At 54.2% G+C, this 18,093-nt stretch overlaps 3 protein-coding genes across 12 annotated transcripts in view; 1 reads left to right on the top strand and 2 right to left on the bottom strand.

Moving 5' to 3' along the window:
* LOC311423626 (uncharacterized protein) overlaps positions 1–1,363 on the top strand; it is a 44,588-nt gene extending 43,225 nt beyond the window's left edge. For both annotated transcript variants that reach the window (XR_014685763.1, XM_084497880.1), the window contains 2 exons: positions 238–349; positions 778–1,363. The gene's annotated coding sequence lies outside the window, so the exon portion shown is untranslated. The remainder of the gene's footprint in view (positions 1–237; positions 350–777) is intronic.
* Positions 1,364–4,969: 3,606 nt separating this feature from the next.
* On the bottom strand, positions 4,970–10,376 carry LOC311423624 (uncharacterized protein). Of its 6 annotated transcripts, none has more exons than XR_014685759.1 (6): positions 10,142–10,376; positions 9,768–9,964; positions 9,384–9,605; positions 6,585–7,807; positions 5,962–6,085; positions 4,970–5,876 (listed from the first exon to the last, which is right to left on the bottom strand). XR_014685759.1 is itself a non-coding variant. In XM_084497877.1 (6 exons), the coding sequence occupies exons 1-5, from the start codon at positions 10,267–10,269 to the stop codon at positions 6,015–6,017; spliced, it is 702 nt and encodes a 233-aa protein (XP_084354003.1). In that variant the 5' UTR covers positions 10,270–10,375; the 3' UTR covers positions 4,970–5,852; positions 5,962–6,014. The 6 variants fall into 6 exon arrangements, 2 of the variants coding, with proteins under 2 accessions (XP_084354003.1, XP_084354002.1); XR_014685760.1 differs by having other exon boundaries at positions 9,768–9,956; positions 10,156–10,376; XR_014685762.1 differs by lacking the exon at positions 9,768–9,964 and having other exon boundaries at positions 6,585–6,687; positions 7,630–7,799; positions 10,142–10,374.
* Positions 10,377–12,438: 2,062 nt separating this feature from the next.
* The window catches only part of CTTNBP2NL (CTTNBP2 N-terminal like), a 37,293-nt gene continuing 31,638 nt past the window's right edge, over positions 12,439–18,093 (bottom strand). For all 4 annotated transcript variants that reach the window (XM_084497863.1, XM_084497861.1, XM_084497862.1 and 1 more), the window contains 2 exons: positions 17,336–17,443; positions 12,439–16,511 (listed from right to left, as the gene is read on the bottom strand). In XM_084497863.1, coding sequence (XP_084353989.1) covers positions 15,030–16,511; positions 17,336–17,443 — 1,590 coding nt within the window. In that variant the 3' untranslated portion in view covers positions 12,439–15,029. The remainder of the gene's footprint in view (positions 16,512–17,335; positions 17,444–18,093) is intronic.

Below are 18,093 nucleotides of genomic sequence, written 5' to 3'. Positions count from 1 at the left end.
TGTGTTACTTATAGGAAACAGAAAAAACAAACAAACCCTGAATAATAGCCCAAACATCTTTTGTGGGACTTACGGCTTTCTAACTTTATTTAAAAAAAGAAGGAAAAAAGTAAATTTTCCCTGTCGGAGAATTGCTATCATCACGCAATGGCACTTAGGAATATTATAAACAACTGTGTCAGTTTATAAGGCTAAAGACATTTTTTCTGGGGCTCACACAAGCTTTCCTTTCCACAGCAGACCGTCCTCGCCGGGGGTTGTGAAGCCTGGTGGATGGCACGTCCGCGGGCCCCGACGGGTGCAGGGTCACCTTCCATCCGCTGACAGCCCTCTGCGCCGTGACCTGCAAGTAAGGGGCTGCTAAAGGATTTTATTCTGGCACCAGTGCTTCCCGTTGGTGCCCCAGTTCCTCCCAAAGCTCCTTGTGCAGCCAGCTCCTGCAGTCCCCAGACGGGGCGTGTCGAGCTGTGTCCCTTCCTCATGGCACCCATGGGTGCGGGTGGCTGCAGTGGGGCTGGCTCCTCACCAGGACCCCAGAGATGCGGCTCTGCCCTCAGGACACCACAGCAAACCCCGTGTTCTCTCCCCAGGCTGGTCCCCACTTTCTCCCAGGTCAGCGCTTTCTCTGCTGTAGCCCTAAAATAGGGCAGCAGTAAATCAAAGCCCAGGCCCACACGGCCTCCCGGCTCCGTGTGTGCTGCGCTCAGGGGGAACCCGCCCGCTCCAGGGCTGCGGGAGGACCCCCCCAGTTTTATCCATCTTGTTTTGTGTGTCCAGGGCTGCAAAACACGTGCTCTAGCTGGATCACTGGCGCTTGCTTTCACCTCTGCAGCCCCTCACCTGGCAGCCGGAGCGTGTAAGGCGCACCCTGCACCCACGCTGTAGCTGCGGAAGATTTATAAGAGCGGTACGTGACTGACAGATAAGGGACTCCCACAGAGCGAAGACGAGAGCGAGGGAACCGGAGAGCTGGATGTTTGGACCTGATTCAAGGAATTCGGAGCCCCTCTTGTTCAGGCAGGTTCGAATAGAAAATTTGCCAAATCAACCTAACACCATAAAAAACGTTCCTTGAGAAAGGGCTGGGGCAGAGCTGGGTTTTAAAAAACCCCCCTACCCAAAGCGCCGTGTCCCACCCTGGTATTTATGACATGCACATGGATGCTGTTGATAGCAGAGATGTTTTTGTAAGTCAATAAAACGGAAAAAGAGATTCCACTTTGTTAAGAGGAGTGGTTACTTTGAACAAATTGAGAGCAATGAAGGAGATCATTCCATTGTTTTAAGATTTCCATAACTCACTGTGCTTAAGCGCATAAAAATGTAGACATTCTGGCAATAAAGTTTGGGTAATTTTTGACAATGAATCAAAAATCTCTCCCTCTTGCTGCCCTCCCCCTTTTCCCTTTTGTTGTTCCTGAAGGCAGCTGCCCCCCTCCCACCCCCCCTATGTTCCACCCTCTCCACCCCATGTCCTCATGGACGGAAAAATGTCTTCAGCAGAAACCTCCCAGCTTTTAATTTTCTAATCTGCAGCATCTGTGCCCAGCCCCTTGGCTCCTGCGGGCTGTGGGGTTGTGATTGCCGGGAGGTCACGCACAAGGCTTAGGGGCAGGTTGTGCGCTGCTCCGGGGCCACCAAGCTGTGGGGTGGGACCGTGAGCGTGGGACCCCCACTGCTGCTGGGGCTGGGGGCTCAGGACACCGGGAGCTGGAGGTGAAACGATGCTGCTGCAGCTGGCAGGGGCACAGCTCCCGGTGCCGGCACCGCTGCGGCCCCCTTGACCCCTTTGGTGTCCTCAAACCATGCATGGAGCTGGCAGGGGGGTGGTTCAGGTGGTGCTTTTGCCTTGGAGAGATCGGGTTTTGGCGGTGGTGGTCTTTGTTATTGTTTTTCTTTTTTCTTGTGTGTTTGTTTTGTCACTTTGTTGTGGTTTGTGGGTGTGTTTGGTTTGGGTTGGTTGGCTTGTTTTTTGTTTTAAAGGTGGAGGTGCCGGCCACACATCAAGGGTGAATTACCTGAGCCCTGTGCTCCATGTATTCACAGGGGGTCTCCCTAAGGCCCGTACCCACACAGGACCCCCTGGCCTCATCCCGGGCAGCCTGGGGGCAGCATCGGGAGGCGCCCAGCAGCTCACGGGCCGTCTGCTGACCCTGGTGCAGGGCACGGGTCCTGCAGCTGCCCCAGTCCCCATGCTGCAGTTGGTGTGGGCAGCCCTGTCCCTGTCATCACCTCTGCCCAGGGGAGCTCCTACAGGTGGTGGGGGTCTCGTCTGTGTCCATCCTGGTCCGAGGTTGGACCCCGCAGTGCCAGCACCGCAGCTCTGCTGCCTGTCTGTGCCTCTGTCCCCACTCCTGGGCCAGCTCCTCCCCGCTGTTTGTGTGAGGGGCCACGCTCCGAGTGCAAATATTTTCCATGAAGAGCAGAACTGGGTGAATAAAAGATTGTTTTGTCAACATCTGATTTTTTCACTGGGAAACCACTTTCCTGGATGGGTGGGGGGGTGGTGGCACTGGGTGTCCTGGGAACCCCAGCACCGGTGAGTGGGTGGGGGCACAGCCATGGGCTGGTGGCCCTGCACGGCCCCGTGGCAGAGCACAGCACCCCACGCTGCTCCAAGTCAGACCGTACTGCTCTGCTCCCCACCAAACTGCCCTGCAGTGAAACAGGGCCCCGAGCTGCACTGCACCGCATTGCACCAAACTGCTCCCTGTCACGTCAGCCTGCACCAAGCTGCACTGCCTCTCACCACACGGCGCTGTGCCAACGCTGTGTCAGCCTGCAGCCCTCCAGACAGCACCACAGCACAGCAACCTGCACCACAGCACACCAAACCACACCACCACCCACCAACCAGCACCACCACCCACCAACCAGCACTGCACCGCACCTCAATCTCACCAAACTGCACCGCATGGCACCAGATGCCACCGCCCTGCCCCAATGTGCAGCAAATTGCACTGCAGGGCAGCAGCTCACACCACGCTTCACCTGATTGCACCAAACCTCACCGCATTGCACCGCAGCTCACCGAACCACACTGCACTTCACCAGATCTCACCAAACTGCACCACACAGCACTGGAGCTCACCAAACTTCATCAACCTGCACCCCATTGCACCAGAGCTCACCAAACTGCACCTCACTTCACTGGATCTCACCAAACTTTGCCAGATCTCACCAAATGTTACCGCACTGCACCGGATCTCACCAAACTTTGCCGGATCGCACCAAACTTTGCCGCGTTGCACCGGATCTTGCCAAACTGCACTACATCTCACCAAAGTGCACTGCTATTGATCAGAGCACACAAAAGTTAAATGCAGCTCACCAAAGTGTAACGCACTTCACCAGCTCTCACCAAACTTCACCGCATTGCACCAGATCTCACCAAACTTTGCCGGATCTCACCAAACATCATTGCACATCACCAAACTGTACCACACTTCACCAAAGTGCATCACATGTCACCAAAGTGCACTGCACCTCACTGAACTGCACTGCACTTCACCGGATCTCACCAAACTTCACCGGATCTCACCAAACTGTGCCGGATCTCACCAAACTTTGCCGGATCGCACCAAATTTTGCCAGATCGCACCAAACTTTGCCGCATTGCACCGGATCTTGCCAAACTGCACCACTTCTCACCAAAGTGCACTGCTATTGACCAGAGCACACAAAAGTGTAATGCACCTCACCAGGTCTCACCAAACTTTGCCGGATTGCACCAAACTTTGCCGGATCTCACCAAACTTTGCCGGATCGCACCAAACTTTGCCGGATCGCACCAAACTTTGCTGGATTGCACCAAACTTTGCTGGATCTCCCCAACTGTCACTGCACATCACTGAACTGTACCACACTTCACCAAAGTGCATCACATGTCACCAAAGTGCACCGCACCTCACTGAACTGCACTGCACTTCACCGGATCTCACCAAACTTTGCCGGATTGCACCAAACTTTGCCGGATTGCACCAAACTTCACCGGATCTCACCAAACTTCGCCGGATTGCACCAAACTTCACCGGATCTCACCAAACTTCACCAGACTGCACCAAACTTCACCCAGGTGCACTGAAGCAGCCTGCACTGCACCAGCTCTCCCCACACAGCTCCCTGTGTGAGTGCACTGGTGCCAGTGTTTGTACACAAAGCAGCGCAGTCACCAAAAGCCACCTGGCTGTGACCAAGTGCCACCGCCACAGGGCTGACGTGCAACGCAGCCGAAAAGGCTGGAGTGTGTTTGTTAGTGTTAATCATGACTGACATTACGAGAACCAGATGATGGTGGAGCCAGGAATGCACTCGCCCATTAGTCACTTCAGATAAATACAGTCATCTGTTTTAGCAATATGAGGGCTTCAGAGATTAGCCAAGAGGCGCAGGCACACACGCTCGCACTCGTCAGGAAAATTGCAGTAACCTGGGCTGGACACAGGGCAGGCAATACAAGGCCAAGGGTGACGTGCACGTGTTGGGCCGTGGTTACAGCTTGTGTTGTGCTTTTACTTGGTGCTCAGGCTGCCCCAGTGGGACGGTGGCTGCAGCGCTGCCCCCACAGCACCCAGCCTGGCCCCGGAGCAGGGACCGGCCGGGCTGCGGCACGCTCAGTGACCGTGACGGTGCTAGCAGCGAGCCAGGGCTCTCAGGATGCCTCATGGCTGAAGCATGCAGCATTCTTGTTTCCACCCATGTGCTCCACAAAAACAAAGGCTGAGCGTGACAGCAGCCTGCCGGGGGCTGGTGCAGCCCTGAGCTGCTCTTCCCAGTCCCCTCCTCCTCCTCCAGGGCTGCAGTGGCCATGCCCGGGGCCGGTGGTGCCGCAGGGCCGTGGTGCTGCCTACCCGCTGCTCCCAGGCTGGCCCTCACCCTGCAGCACTTGCACTTCTTTTTTTTTTTCCCTCTTTTTATTTTTTTTTTTCAGTGAACAACTTTATTTCCCACTTTGACATTTACCAGACACACCTGGGAGCCTGCCTGCCAGAAGGAGAAATGGCACAAGAGGAAATACATCTTCACAGCCTTGAGAAAGGAGAGGTTTGGAATCCGAGTCCGTAAACACCGTTGCTGCGCAGTGAGCAAACCCAGAGCAGGTTGTGCTCTGGAGAGTGTAACCCCACCTCCTCTGCTCCTTTTCTGAATTAAACAATAGGAGAAGCAGACTGCGCTCGCCCTTCTCTGACGGGATGGTGACAGGTTAGGGATGCTGTCCTGGGACCAAGCACCTGACCCCCCGATGAGCTGGGGAGGAACCTGTGGACTTCAAAAATCCCCCTCCTTGGGAAACTTTTCTCTTGTGACCCCCTGAGGGCGAACGCAGACAGCTCTGAGCTGGGCTTTAGCTTCCCCAGGGGCTGTGGAGGTGCTGAGGGCCCGGCCTCCCCTTGCTCGCCGCAGCGCGTGGGGTCACCGCCTGCAGGGCCAGATCCAGTTTCCGCCTCTCTGCCTCGATCAGCCTCGGGTGCTGTGATGCCGTGGGCGGGAAGGTGGCCGTGCAGCGGGTGCATTAGCAGCCACCCGTGTGAAATCCCTTCCAGCACCGAGCCCGGCGCCTGCTGTGCCGAGCAGAGCCCAGGGCAAAGCTCTTGGCTCGCTGCCTGGCTCCACCACCACAGCCCCTGCGGTGACCGTGGTGAGGGCAGGGGCAGAACGAGCCCTGAGCAGAGCAGAGCCCAGCCAGGACGTGGTGGGTGCTGGAGGGCTGTGGCTGGTCCGAGCTGTGGCTGTCAGCTCAGCACCGTTCCTCCCAGCCTTTTTCATCCTGGTTGTGCCCAGCTGCAGGAGCCTGCACGCAGGAGCCTCCACCGCCGCATTTTGTCATGTCTTCTGGGCCGTAAATAGGGGCGCTGGCAGGCAACATCAAAATAAATCTGTTAAAACAGTGGTATTTTATTTTATAGTGGTCAAAGCCTGATCTTGATTAAAGACCCTTCCCCATGTTGCTAGAGCAAATACCTGGGAGGGCAGGGCTGTCTCCTTCGGTGAGTTACACAGGTGCGGAGCGTAATTTACTCTCCCCACATCTTCAGCCTTCCAACCGCAGCAGCATTTTTCTGTGCCTGAGGTTGCCAAGATAACCCTGTGCATTTGTCACAGGCACATTTAAATGATAAATGTGACACCTCTGGGAGGAAGCACCGCCGGGTCGCTCTTCCCTGGTCACGCAGCCGCAGCACCACCCGCGCCGTCCTTCCCGGTGCAGGTTTTATCCCCTCACCTTTCTTTCCAACTCGCCGAGCAACAACTGTCATGTTTATACTCATTCCCTCCCCAAAGTCCTGTTCTACCTCAAGGATTAAGCTTTCATCCTTCATTATGAGTTTCTCCCCCAGGCAACATTTTCCAAGAAGAAAAAGGAATTTCTGGGATTTTGCTTTTAAGAGATTATGTTACTAAGCGTGTGTTTGTGCCCAGGTGAGGAGCTTTCCGCACACACACGGGTGATTTGTCACAACCTGTGTCAACACAGCAAGCGGCAACGGGGGGAGAAGGGGGCCTGGTGTCTGCCAGTGGTCGACCTGCCCAAGTCCCCAGGGTGCCTCTTCCCAGCCCTGAGGTGCCCGTCACCAGCCCCATACCGGCCACGCTGCGAGCTGTCACTTCACTCTCCTCTCTGGCACGGCCACGCTGCTCCAGGGCCTCTCCTCTCAGAAGGACGGGTGCCAGGGCACACCACCAGGGCTGCAGAGAAGGAAGGGGCTCAGCCCCATTCATTTGGGGTCACTGCTGTGATCCCACAGCCTGAGCCAGAATCCCCAGGCACCGGTGCTCGCTGCCCAAGGCCGATGCTGCAGCACCCTTCGCAGTGCTTCAGTTCTCCCCATCCCCAGCGGCGTTGGCACCTTCCCCTGCTGCTCACACCCAGCGGAGCCAGGAGCAGTCGTTGCCACCTCCTGCTCCTGCCTGGGGAGCCCCGGTGCTGCTGTGCTCCTGTCTGGCCGGGAACCCTCTGCAACTTGTGAGGAGCGCACACCGTGCCGGGAGGCTTGGCGGCACGGATATTTGGCTGCACAGCAACTGCCGACCGAGGCTGTGCTTCCCTTGGCTACCGCCAAGTTATTATTAAGTCTTCTCTGGGAGCTCATCTAAGACCAACAAATTAACATCGGGGAAACACGGCAGCCCACCAAAATAACCCGAACCTGCAGTTACAACAGGGGAGGCAAGCACAGCATGGAAAGGAGAGCTGCAGCACGCCGAGGCTTCGCCAGGAAAAGCCGTCGGCAGCAGGAGGTGAGGTGCAGCCTCCGGGGCCCCCCACCCACCCCAGAACCCGGGATGCAGCCACCAGGAGCCCCCGGGGCTCGCACCCCACCCAGCTCCGCAGACACTTGGACCGCGGATGCAGGCGATGAGCAGCGGCCGGGCCCGGTGAGTCACCGCGCTGAGTCAGACGCTGCTCGTCCTCCTGCACTTCTTCCACACGGTCTGGGGGACGGCACGGAGATATGTTCCTAGAGAGATAAGCAGCTTTGCTGTTGCTGTGACTGCAGCCTTCGCCTGTAATCATCGAGGAGCGGTAATTGATGATTGCTTACTCTGGATGCTCGAGCCCGGCCGGCGTGCTGTCCTGCTGCCAGAGCATCAGGCCGTAACCCTGCTGTTGTGAAATTAAACAATTACCAGATTCTCCGCTGCTCTTTGATAAATTGTTCTTAGCTCTCCTTTAAAAGTCAATAAATAAAAATAGTCGACTCCGCTCCTCCCCGAGAGGTGCTCGGCTTGAACATCCAGGCACAAAAACTCGCTTTCTTCTACAGAAACCTCCCTGGAGGTCCTGATGGCACGGTGCCCTGCGGAACTCAAACACAAAGGGTAAAGCACATCACAAAGACTCATAAATCCAGGGGCAGCCCAAGCACATGTAGCAGGCAGAGCCCTGCCAAAACGTGCATAACAGTAGGTATGTATCACACACAGACACACCGCCGTGGGTATTACAGAGCCTAAATCTGATTAAAGCCTTTCTACCCCCCACCAATGGTCAATTCCATAAAACAGCTCACCCAGGAGACTGAATTCATTTCATCCCCAAAGTCTAATTAAAGCCATTAGTGTATTCCTTGTCTTTCTGATAAGATCAAAGCATTCCAAGAGCCAGTCATTACCTTATTTTCAAGACAATTATACAACATCTACCATCGATTTATTCCGCCTCCAGCTGTACACATTTATCTCTGTCTATCATCGCATAATCTGCGCCATCAGACACAACAAGAGCGCGGCTATCAGCTGACAAGGGCTCGGGCTCGCCTTGGTGGGTTTCTTTTTCACCCTCGACTGCAAGTGAACATCAGAGGCAGCGCCGGGTGCCCGGGGCCGTGTCCCCAGATGCCGGCCGGGGGTGGACAGATGCCCACCACCACCTGCAAAGTGTCTGTGTGGGTCCCCCCCGTGCCCATCCCGCAGGGCTCCCTGCTGCTGCTTGGGGTCCTTCCCAATTCAGCTCCCTGCAGCCCTGATGCTTCACGGGGAAGCTGCCACCACAGCCGTGCTCTGGGCAGGGCCCCTGCAAGCACCCAGCAGCGGTGCGATGCTCCTGCTCCTTCAGGGATGCTCTCTGCACCGTGAGCATCTACCAGCCGAAGACAATCCCACATTTCCTCGAGACCAGCTCCTGGCCGTGCCCTCCCCGCTGCCCACCGGGTCCCTGCGGTGCTGGATGGGGTTGTGCTGGGAGCCCACCGCCGAACCCAGGCACTTGCTGGGCCCTGCCCTGTGCAGGAGCAGGGCTGTGCACGCACGGGGTGCCTTCCCCTCGCATAAACACATCTCCAGCAGCTCACGGCCCCTGCGAGAGCAGAGCTGTGAATTTTCATCTCTCAGCTAATCAACTCGCCTGCTAGTCCAAACTTGTCAGGAGCTTTATCCCTGCCCTGCCAGCCCTCCTTCCAGCCCACGAGTGACAGAAGACGTTCCCATCCCTCCCCGAGACACATCCAGCTGCTACAAAAACAAACATCCTCCCGCTGGCGACCCCTCCTCGTCAAACAGCCCTGACCCCGGGCCCGCTGCCCCCCAGCCACCCTACAACCACAGCGGCGCTGCGCCCGGCCGAGCGCCCCGGCACAGCCAGCGAAAGGGCGATGTTTACCCGTGGGGACAGGAGAGTGGAGTTAGCACCTAGGCTGGAAGTTTATTAATGGCTGGTTCTCCCTGGTCCCCCCGTGACAAAAGATTAATCACCTGGCAGAGCCTGTGCTGCCCGGGATGAGAGGCAGCTGTGGCAGCATCAGCTCCCCAGGCTTCCCAAGGGGACACAGCCACGGGCAGCCCCACAGCTCAGCTGCCCCCCACCCACCCTAATGGCCCCCCAAGCCCACAGCGGGGCTGCATTTGCAGGGGGCTCAGCAGGATGCATGCCAAGGGCTCCCTACCTGGAAAGCTGCTGCGTTTGATGAGGAAGGAGGGTCCCGGTCCTGCCCCATGTGCTCACTCCGGTGGCCAGGCCCCACGCTTGTCTCCTTTCTTGCTGCCTTTTGTCACTGCTCCACACCCCCGGGTGCTGCGGTGGCACAGGCACAGCCTCCAAGCAGGGTTTGGTGCCAGTGGTGCACGAGCAGCCTGGTGGCTCCCAGGTGCTGAAGCCCTTCGGAAACCTGGGGAGGACAAAGGGAAAAACTTCAGCAAGCACAGGGGAGCTCACAGCATCACCACAGAAAGCCATTCCTGGTGGGGCTGCCCTGGAGAAAGGCCCCCAGCAGAGAACATCTCGGTGCTCGTGGCCCAGGGGAGCAGAGCCCTGCAGGGCCCAGACCCACCTGGGAGCTGGGACCCGAGCACGGCAGCAGGGGACAGAGGCCTGGAGCTGTGCAGCTCCAAGGGAGTCTGTTTCAGCTGGATATCCCCCCAGATCCTAATTAGATTAACCAAATCCTGTTCATGTTGCAGCTGTATCAGGATGAACACCGCTGTGGCCACGTGCATTGACTTCATGAAGGCATCTGGGGCTCTGTACCTGCAGGATGAGAGCTCTCTGCAGCCCCAGCTGGGAGAAGCAGCACGCAGAGGTGCAGGACAGTGCCAGGACACACATCCCAGGGGCAGGAAGGTCTGAAAACCATGAGCAGGGCATTTCAGCCCCTGTGCTTGCTGCTTTCCCTGTCCCACAAGGGGTTGCCCCAACCCAATTCACCTGGAGCCTCTGACGGCCGTGGCAGCAGCTGGCGGTGGGATGAGACCCCCGGGCAGCTCCCCAGGGACTGCCAGCAGCGGTCGAGGCTGAAACAAGAGGGCAGGAGAGCGTGGCAGAGCAAACTTCATCTTCTTGGCACATCTGCTTCTGCTCAACCTGAGGCACGAAGATCGCTCCCAGCACCTGTAAGCCTCCCACTACACCCTGGGGGGGGCAGAGCCCAGCAAATAAATCAGCTCCAGCCCCCCCCCCGCTGCCAATTAACGGACCCAATTAAAGCACCTGCGTGGTGGGAGGAGCCGCCTGGCTTCATTAAGCCGCCTCAATTAGTGCTTTTTCGGGTGTTTCTGTGCCCGCTCTGCCGGCACCTCCCGTAGGGGTCCCCGGGCACCGCTCCCCGCCCCCCCCCCCACCCAGCCCCGAGCCCCCTCCCTCGGCCCCGTTCCCCGGGCGCCCCCTGGCGGCCGCACGGCGCAGCGCAGCCTCCGGGCCCCGCAGCCCGCGGCCGGATGGCGCCACCCAGCGGCCGCTCTCGGCATGGAGCCGGGGCTGAGGGCCGGGGGGTGCTGAGGGACAGCCGGGGGCTGAGGGGCTCCCCTAGGTGCTGAGGGGCCCCAAAGGGTGCTGCAGTAAAGGGGGGGGCTCGGCCTTGGCACCGTCCTGGGGGTGCCGCCGTGCCCCCACACTCTGGGCTAGATTGGCCCCAAGCGCCTTCGTTGTGTTGTCCATCCCCATCCCTGGTGCTGCCGCCATCTCGCAGCAGCACCCACAGCCCCTGCTCCTGCTCCTGTCCCCGTCCCTGCTCCCGTGGCTTCCACACTTCCACAAACTTCCACACAGCTTCCACAGGAGCTGGGCTAACAGCAGCCCACCAGCACAGCCCGCTCACAGCCGTGAGGACACGCGTGCTGCTCCTTCCAGGAGGAGCAGGAAAACAAGCACGCTAAGCGATGCTGCGCCCCATTTCCCTTCAAAAAGGGGGACACGGCGTCGAGGTGGCCCACCGCACGATGGTCCACAGGAGCTGCGGGCACTGCTCCCAGCAGGAAAGCCGAGTGCTGCGTGCAGTTGCCTGCTGTAAACCCCGCGTTTCCACAATATCCAACCTCCAGCTAGGTGATTCCAGGCGGGGCCGCGAGCCGGCTAGTCTCAAAGATTTAGGAGGCTGTTGACGGAACAGAAAGGGTGACTCACTGCTTTTGCCGCCTGTCTGTGACACTCGACTTCGCTGCACTGAGTAACCACAGCCTGTCCATGCGGGCAGCCGGCTGGCTCGCCTGAGGCAGCGCTGGGTGGGCTGGGGGGGGAGAAGGGAACCCCAAACACCCCCCAGACCCAAGGCTGCTGAACCTCGTGTTGTGCTTGGAAGCAGTACACGGGTGAAGCAGCAGGGCTGCCAGCTGGGGCAGGGCCTGGCATGGCCCGTGTGGAAGTCTCGGGGGGATAAATGGGCATCTTACGGCCCAGGGACTGCCCACATCCCTTCCTCTTGTGCAGAAAATGGCTGCATTTTAGGGGCTGGGCTCGCTGGCCTCACCCACAGCACCCAAACGCTCACTGAGGGCAGCGCGGTCTGCCAGGGGCAGGGGAAGAGCCGGGCACACCTTGCTGTTTACAGAAGGGGCTGTAAGCAGGCAGAGTCCGCACACACCCCTCCTCACCTCCGCTGCTATAAAAAGCAGGCAGGGCTGTGGCCGAGACGCCCGGGTACCACCCCAAATTCCTGCCTGGGCAGGGCTCCGGGCCGAGGCGTTGGAGGAAGGAAGGGCTGGGGAGGGAAGCAGAGCTTGTTCCGTGGCTGCTGCGTGCGGCAAGGCCGCGGCCACGCTCTCGGGGCACTCCTCAGAAATTTCATCAAGCCCCAAGAGATGAACAAAGAGCTCCTTCCAGCTTGCTGCAAAACCTGTTCAACCAAGCCGATGCAAAGATAAGAAAAGCAGGTCGCTGTTGAGGCGTAATGTGCAGGAGCTGACGAGCCGTGGGCTCTCCTTGATGGCAGGGCTGGGTGGCACCGGGCGGCCCCGCGGTGCTGCTCTGCGGGGACGAAGCACATGGAGAAATCCAGCACTGTGCTCGGGCTGGGAGAGAGACTGAGAAACTATACAGCCCAGAAGACGGTCAGCAACACTTGCTCCTTATCTGCTGTACACCGAAGAAATCTTTCTGAAATCTCAGAGCATCAATTAAAGCCTTGGCTGCCGCATCCCAGCACCCGCCCAGCTCTCAGCAGGTTCGTGCGAGGCAGCCCTGAGCCACACACGGCCCCAAGTCAAAACTCCAAACATTTCCTTAAGCAATTTGCACATCTTAAAAATAAAATCCTTTATTGATAATATGAATGTTTAACATGTTTAATGCCGTCAGCTATAAAAATGATTAAAGAGTTCAGCTTGGTACATTTGGCTTTACAAATTTACAAGTGTTAATGAATTAATACTAGTGTGTACGTTTTGCACTTCATTATACTCCATTAGCCAGTGACAAACTCTGCAACAATTTCTGCTTGTAACAGATGTGAATTATAGAAGAAATATTTAGTTGCTTTCACACAGAATCTACATCAACAGTTAAATACTACCTCTAAATGTCTTACTGTATTAGTTGGATCCATTTTAATATCTTGTGCTTAGTTTCTCTCAGAAGATAGGCTACTAGCAAAAATACATTCTTTTGCATACCCCCTTCCCATATTATATTTTAGAAGAACCAGTACTCAGTGCATTTCCTAATAAACTTCATCATAGCATCTCTCTCTCTAGAGCTATTGATAAGGAAAGGGGATAATACAATTTAGATTAATGTAAAAGCAAAGAAACACGTTAAAGCAGTGTATACAAAAGCCTCACTTTTGAATCGGCAGTGATACGTGGGCCTAAATTCATCTGCCCATCGGTTTTTAGATTTACTCTCACCAAGAGAAAAAATCTGCTATGAAAACTTACAAAAGTAATACATGTGCTTCCCTAAAAGCCACTGCCCACTTATCTCCAGGCTGCCCGTCTTCCTACTGTTAGCACGTAGCCCCTTCCAATGGGTTAGGAACCATGGCACGTAACACCACAGTTTAAAAGGCTACTAAAAGGTTTGTAAAAACCTCTTGTTCTAGCCTAAGTATCTGCCTGCACAGGAGAGACCAGCAGGGGCACTTCAGACAACGGCCACGCCAAAGCAGCACAAGCACTGCGATGCCACCAGGTGAAGGAGCTTCCAGGCCACGTCCAGCACCGCATCCTCCCGGCAGCCACAGGGCTCTTTCCTCCAGTGAAGTGGGATGTGCTTTGTTTAATTAAATATTCAAAAACGATGAAGGAGAAAGCATCGCTGGCAGTGGGAAACTACAGTGTGTAACTTGACACTGCGGAGAGGGAAATGCTGAGCGTTTCTAAGTTTAGGATCAGCTCAGATACAACACCTGAGATAATTAACTCAGGGTTGGGCTCTCAGCCTCTACCACTGATCTGTGGTACGTTTGTCTTGGACTTCTTACCACGATGACTCAGAAAACCAACCCTGCCGTGCTGGGGACTGATGGGCAGCACAGGCAGAGCATGGCAGTGAGGACTACACTTCTCGTACCAAACGTTTCTGCACTGGAATCCATTGCCTCTCCCCTTTTGGGCCCAAATAACTTTTCCTATATAGGATTTGCCTCAAACTTAGGCAATCCCTTGCTGTGATTTTTTTTTCCAGTCTCAAAGAATTCCCTTGTTTTCTCAATATTAGGAAGAAGCTCAAGAATAGAGATTTTCATAACGTGTTGTATGTTTAATAGGTACGTGTGTGAAATTACCTAAACACACATACACAGTCAATTACGTATGACAGCAATGATTTGGTTCTCTATTTGTAGCAGCCAGTGAAAGCCAACAAGATCCCATAACTAGTGTGTAAAATCCATGTCAGCTGGACACCATTGATGCAAGTGATGAATAAAATTATTGCTTTTGTGGATAGTAGAAGATCCTGTCTTACTGTTGCAAAGGAAACTGCATCCTATGGACTAGTGTTTTGTTTTTCAAGTAATAGCAAGATCTTTGTCAAGTAGTAGCAAGATCCTTTTCTCAGAAGTTCTACACACAACAGTAGAATGCTTGAGGAACTTGAAAATAAAAAGGTGACACACCAGAAACTAGAGTCTAGCCATTTAAAGCACCCAGGCATCTCTACAGGATGTGCTATAGGAAACAAACAAACAAAAAACCTGCTGGGTCAACGAATACTGAAAGCAGAGTAATCTGGGCAAGCCACATTACTGCTACATTTCACACCAAGAAACTTGTGTATGCTTCCTAAAATACCCAGGAGCCAAGACCTAAAGGACAAAGTGTGGCTGGCTGCAGTCTGGTGGTCACTTTACAGAATTGGTAGCACATTTGCTAACTCACTTTAGCAAACGGAAAGAATTAAAAAGAAAAACAGTGTTGTTTTTAACATTCATGACTCAGAGAAGAATTTCCTTCTGCAGCTAGATGGTCCCCCTCCTCACCCTTTTCGGAGAATCACATTCATATTGCAGGCTTAGTTCAGGCACTTTATATAAAATGTTCATCTGGAGTAAAAAGTCTGCAAAAGTTATTTCTGCATAATTTAAAAGTAGCATTTCAGTCCCATTTTAGTTTGATAGATAGGTCCCAGTTCATGATTATGGTTCCTGTTCTTGATTTGATTTGACCGTTGCCATGAGACATTTTGAGGCTACTGTATAGCTGTAGTTAGGGTTTCTTCATAAACAAAAATAATTTTCCTACCTATTAAAAAAGAAAAATATACTAAATGCTTTATACAGACAGATTCTGCTACTATGGAAATAAATAACATGGAGTGGAAAACCAATGCCTTAGCTCTAGGACGCTAAGCCATGGAATGTCACATTCACATTTTCTGGAGACTAGCTGCTGGTTGGCAGGAGTATCTCCATGTCTTTGCCGTTTGACACTACAGTATTGGTAGAGCAGCTACTTGCCACGTCCATGGGGGCACCCAGAGAGGACGCCTGAGAGGAGGTTTTGGTGAGCGGAGCAGGAGCAGCAGGTGACTGAGCGAGGCCAGGTTTCTTTGGAGGAATGGGTGGAGGGTTCCCTCTTTCTGCTCTAGGAATGGTTGGTGACTTAATCCCAGGAGACAACGGGCTTAGTGGACTGGAAACCTTGCCAGGGCTCGGAGAATGACCAGATTCATTTTTGGGGCTCACGGCATTTGCCAGATTTCGGTAGTCTGTGCCAAAAGGTGAGCTATTAGGGGAGACAGGTTTAATCGCTCCCTGCTGGCTGGTGAATCTGGAAAGGACCTGAGTGACTGTATTGCGTGCTAACTGCTTGGCTGCTGAGTTATCTGCTAGAGTAGGAGACAAATCCCTTGACGGTGGGCTCTGCAAGCCACTTGACTGATGGTCCTGTTCAGCTTGAGACTGGAATTTGTGCCGAGCTGCGTGGAAACGTTGATTGATCCCCACCTGGTAGGATGACTGATACCCAGGGCTGCTCGCTGAAGCTCCCACTAAGCGTTTAGTCAGAACTGGTGAGGAGCAGGGCGAAGGTGTTAGCGAGGAGGCAGCTGTGCTGCTGGGAGACAGGGAGACCCCACTAGAAGGGAGCTGGGACATCAGATGCACTGGTGACTCTGTTCTTACAGGAGAACTTCCATTTTCCACTGTGTTTTCTGGTGTCGCACCAGCAGATTTCTCCTTTTGAGCCTGGCTCTCCGCTGCGTTTGTCTGCAGCAGCTCACCACCCGTTTGCATGTCTGTATTGCAGTGGCCATTGGATTTTGCATAGGAATGCGTAGGTGTAGTAGGGCTGGGGAACACGGCATGCACAGCTTTGCTTGTGCTGGCAGGATTTGCTCGGTCTGCTTGGGGACACTCTGTCTGGCATGACACAGACTTCACTGCGGGACTGTCAGTAGCGACTCCTCTGGACATCACCGAGGGGCTTGGCTGCAAAGGCTCAGCAGGACTGTGCTCCTGGCAAGCAGCCTCCAGCTCCTTCAGGGCTTTCTTCAAACATTCCACCTCTTCTTTCAGTGCTTTTGTACGGTTTTCTTCTCTGTTCAGCTTGGCTTTCAGCTGCTCTCTTTCAATGTCAAACTCCGAGAGCTGCTTTTCTACTTGTGCTTCCATCTGCAAACCCCGCTTCCTCTTGGATGCCAGCTCCTCCTCCAGTTTACTCACCTTACTCTTCTCTTTTTCCAATTTCAAGCTCAATTCTGCTGTCTTCTGACCCTCTTCTGCTGCTTTGGCAGTGGCTTTCTTACACTCTACTACAAGCACGGAAGACAGCTGCTTGTGGCGAGCCCTTTCTTCCTCCAACTGGCTTGAGAGCTTCTTCTGTTCTTTTTCAAACTTTTTCACTTGGGATTTTTCAAACTCCAGCTAGAAGATAACAAAGAAGAGCTGTAAAGGAGCCACGAGACCTCCTGAAAGACAACGACGTGTAGCACCCCAAAAGCTAATGGGGTTACTATACACCTTGGAGACATTCCCCAGTAAAAGACGGCAATGCCTAAGACAAAGAACGAGGTTTTTGCCCCAGGTGTCTGCAAGACAGTCCTGTATGACAGGCAACTCAGTTCACATCTATTACGAGTTATTACTTATGAGTAGTTACACCACGTATGATATTCACTTGGCACTTTGTGGGATATACAATATGCCACGCACTGATTGAACAGGTGATCTGAGCAAAAATCTCCTTCCACCTCATTTACTACTTTGTTGGTTTGCCTTTTAAAGGCATCGGGCTTTGAAATGCTGATACATTACATGTGTTCATTAAAGTCTGCAGCAATTGAGTAAGAGAAAACAGCAGCTTAAATATTTATTATAATCCCTGAGCAATCACACCGGGAGACCTTTCATGACGACTTATTCTGATTTTCAAGTGCTAGGAAGCGTTATCACTTGTAAGCGCAGCCCTGCTCTTGAGAACTTCTCAGATTTCAGGCCAAAGAAAGATTTCAAAGCATTCGTCTATTAATGCTTTTACCACCATTCATCTTCAAAAAAAAAATATCAGAGAAATGAGGTTGTTTTTCACATCAAAATGAAAAAAAAGCAGGAGAGCCTTACACAGGAGCGAGGCCCCTGATACTCTTTAGATGTGGAGGTGTGATCCAATGCTCAGCACCCTGCCTGAGCACCCGGGGCCCCGGGTTTCCGTGGGCTGGGTAATCAGCAGCTACCGAGGCGCAGCGTACCTGCTGGGTGAGCCGCTCCCGCTCCTTCTCCAGCATGTAGGTCACATCATCCCCCTCCGCCGTGTCCTGGGCGTGACGCTGCCTCTCCTCCTCAAGGTCCAGGATCACCTGCCAAAGAGACTCGGGTCACTGCAGCCCCCAGCCGCACACCTCCCAAAGCCAAGTGACACGGGAGAGCTACCACTGCAGCCTGACATCCAAATTCAACCCAAAAATCAGATAAAAGCAGCTTTTGGACAAGTACACTGTGTTGTTATTTGGTATAGTTGAGCCAGATTGTGAAAGGAGCCAGAGAATGTCACCCTTCCCAAATCGCTTTATTACCCAGTAGCCAAAATTTGCGCTTTTCCTCCCAGCTGCAAACGGCCTCAAGAAGTTCCCATCAGCTGCCACTGGCAGCAGGGTGCCCTCATCAGAGTTTCCTGGCAGGACCTCTAGCACCAGAGCCAGCAGAGCAAATGCTCTGCCTCAGGGAGGATGCACCCAGGCGAGGCAGGGCATTACAGTCGCAGCGATGGGCCGCGCTACGGCTCCAGCACTAATTCACGCCCAGACTTCTCCTTCAGTTTCTTACAGGAGATTTGAGGACTGCGGTGCAAAGTTTATTTTAAAGAGCATTAATTTGTTCTTCCACTTAAGAACAAGATGAGCTCTTGAAATGAAACTGCTTGCCATAAGGACCCAGTTAAGGAGCTCCTTCAGTTTTCATGCTGAATTACATGAATAATTGAAATTCTATTAACTCAACAAGAAAAGCC

This window comes from Aythya ferina (assembly GCF_964211825.1).
Source record: "Aythya ferina genome assembly, chromosome: 25".
NCBI classification, from domain to species: Eukaryota; Metazoa; Chordata; class Aves; order Anseriformes; family Anatidae; genus Aythya; species Aythya ferina.
Note: the sequence above shows the minus strand (reverse complement) of the source record. Positions and strands in the feature narration are given on the sequence as shown.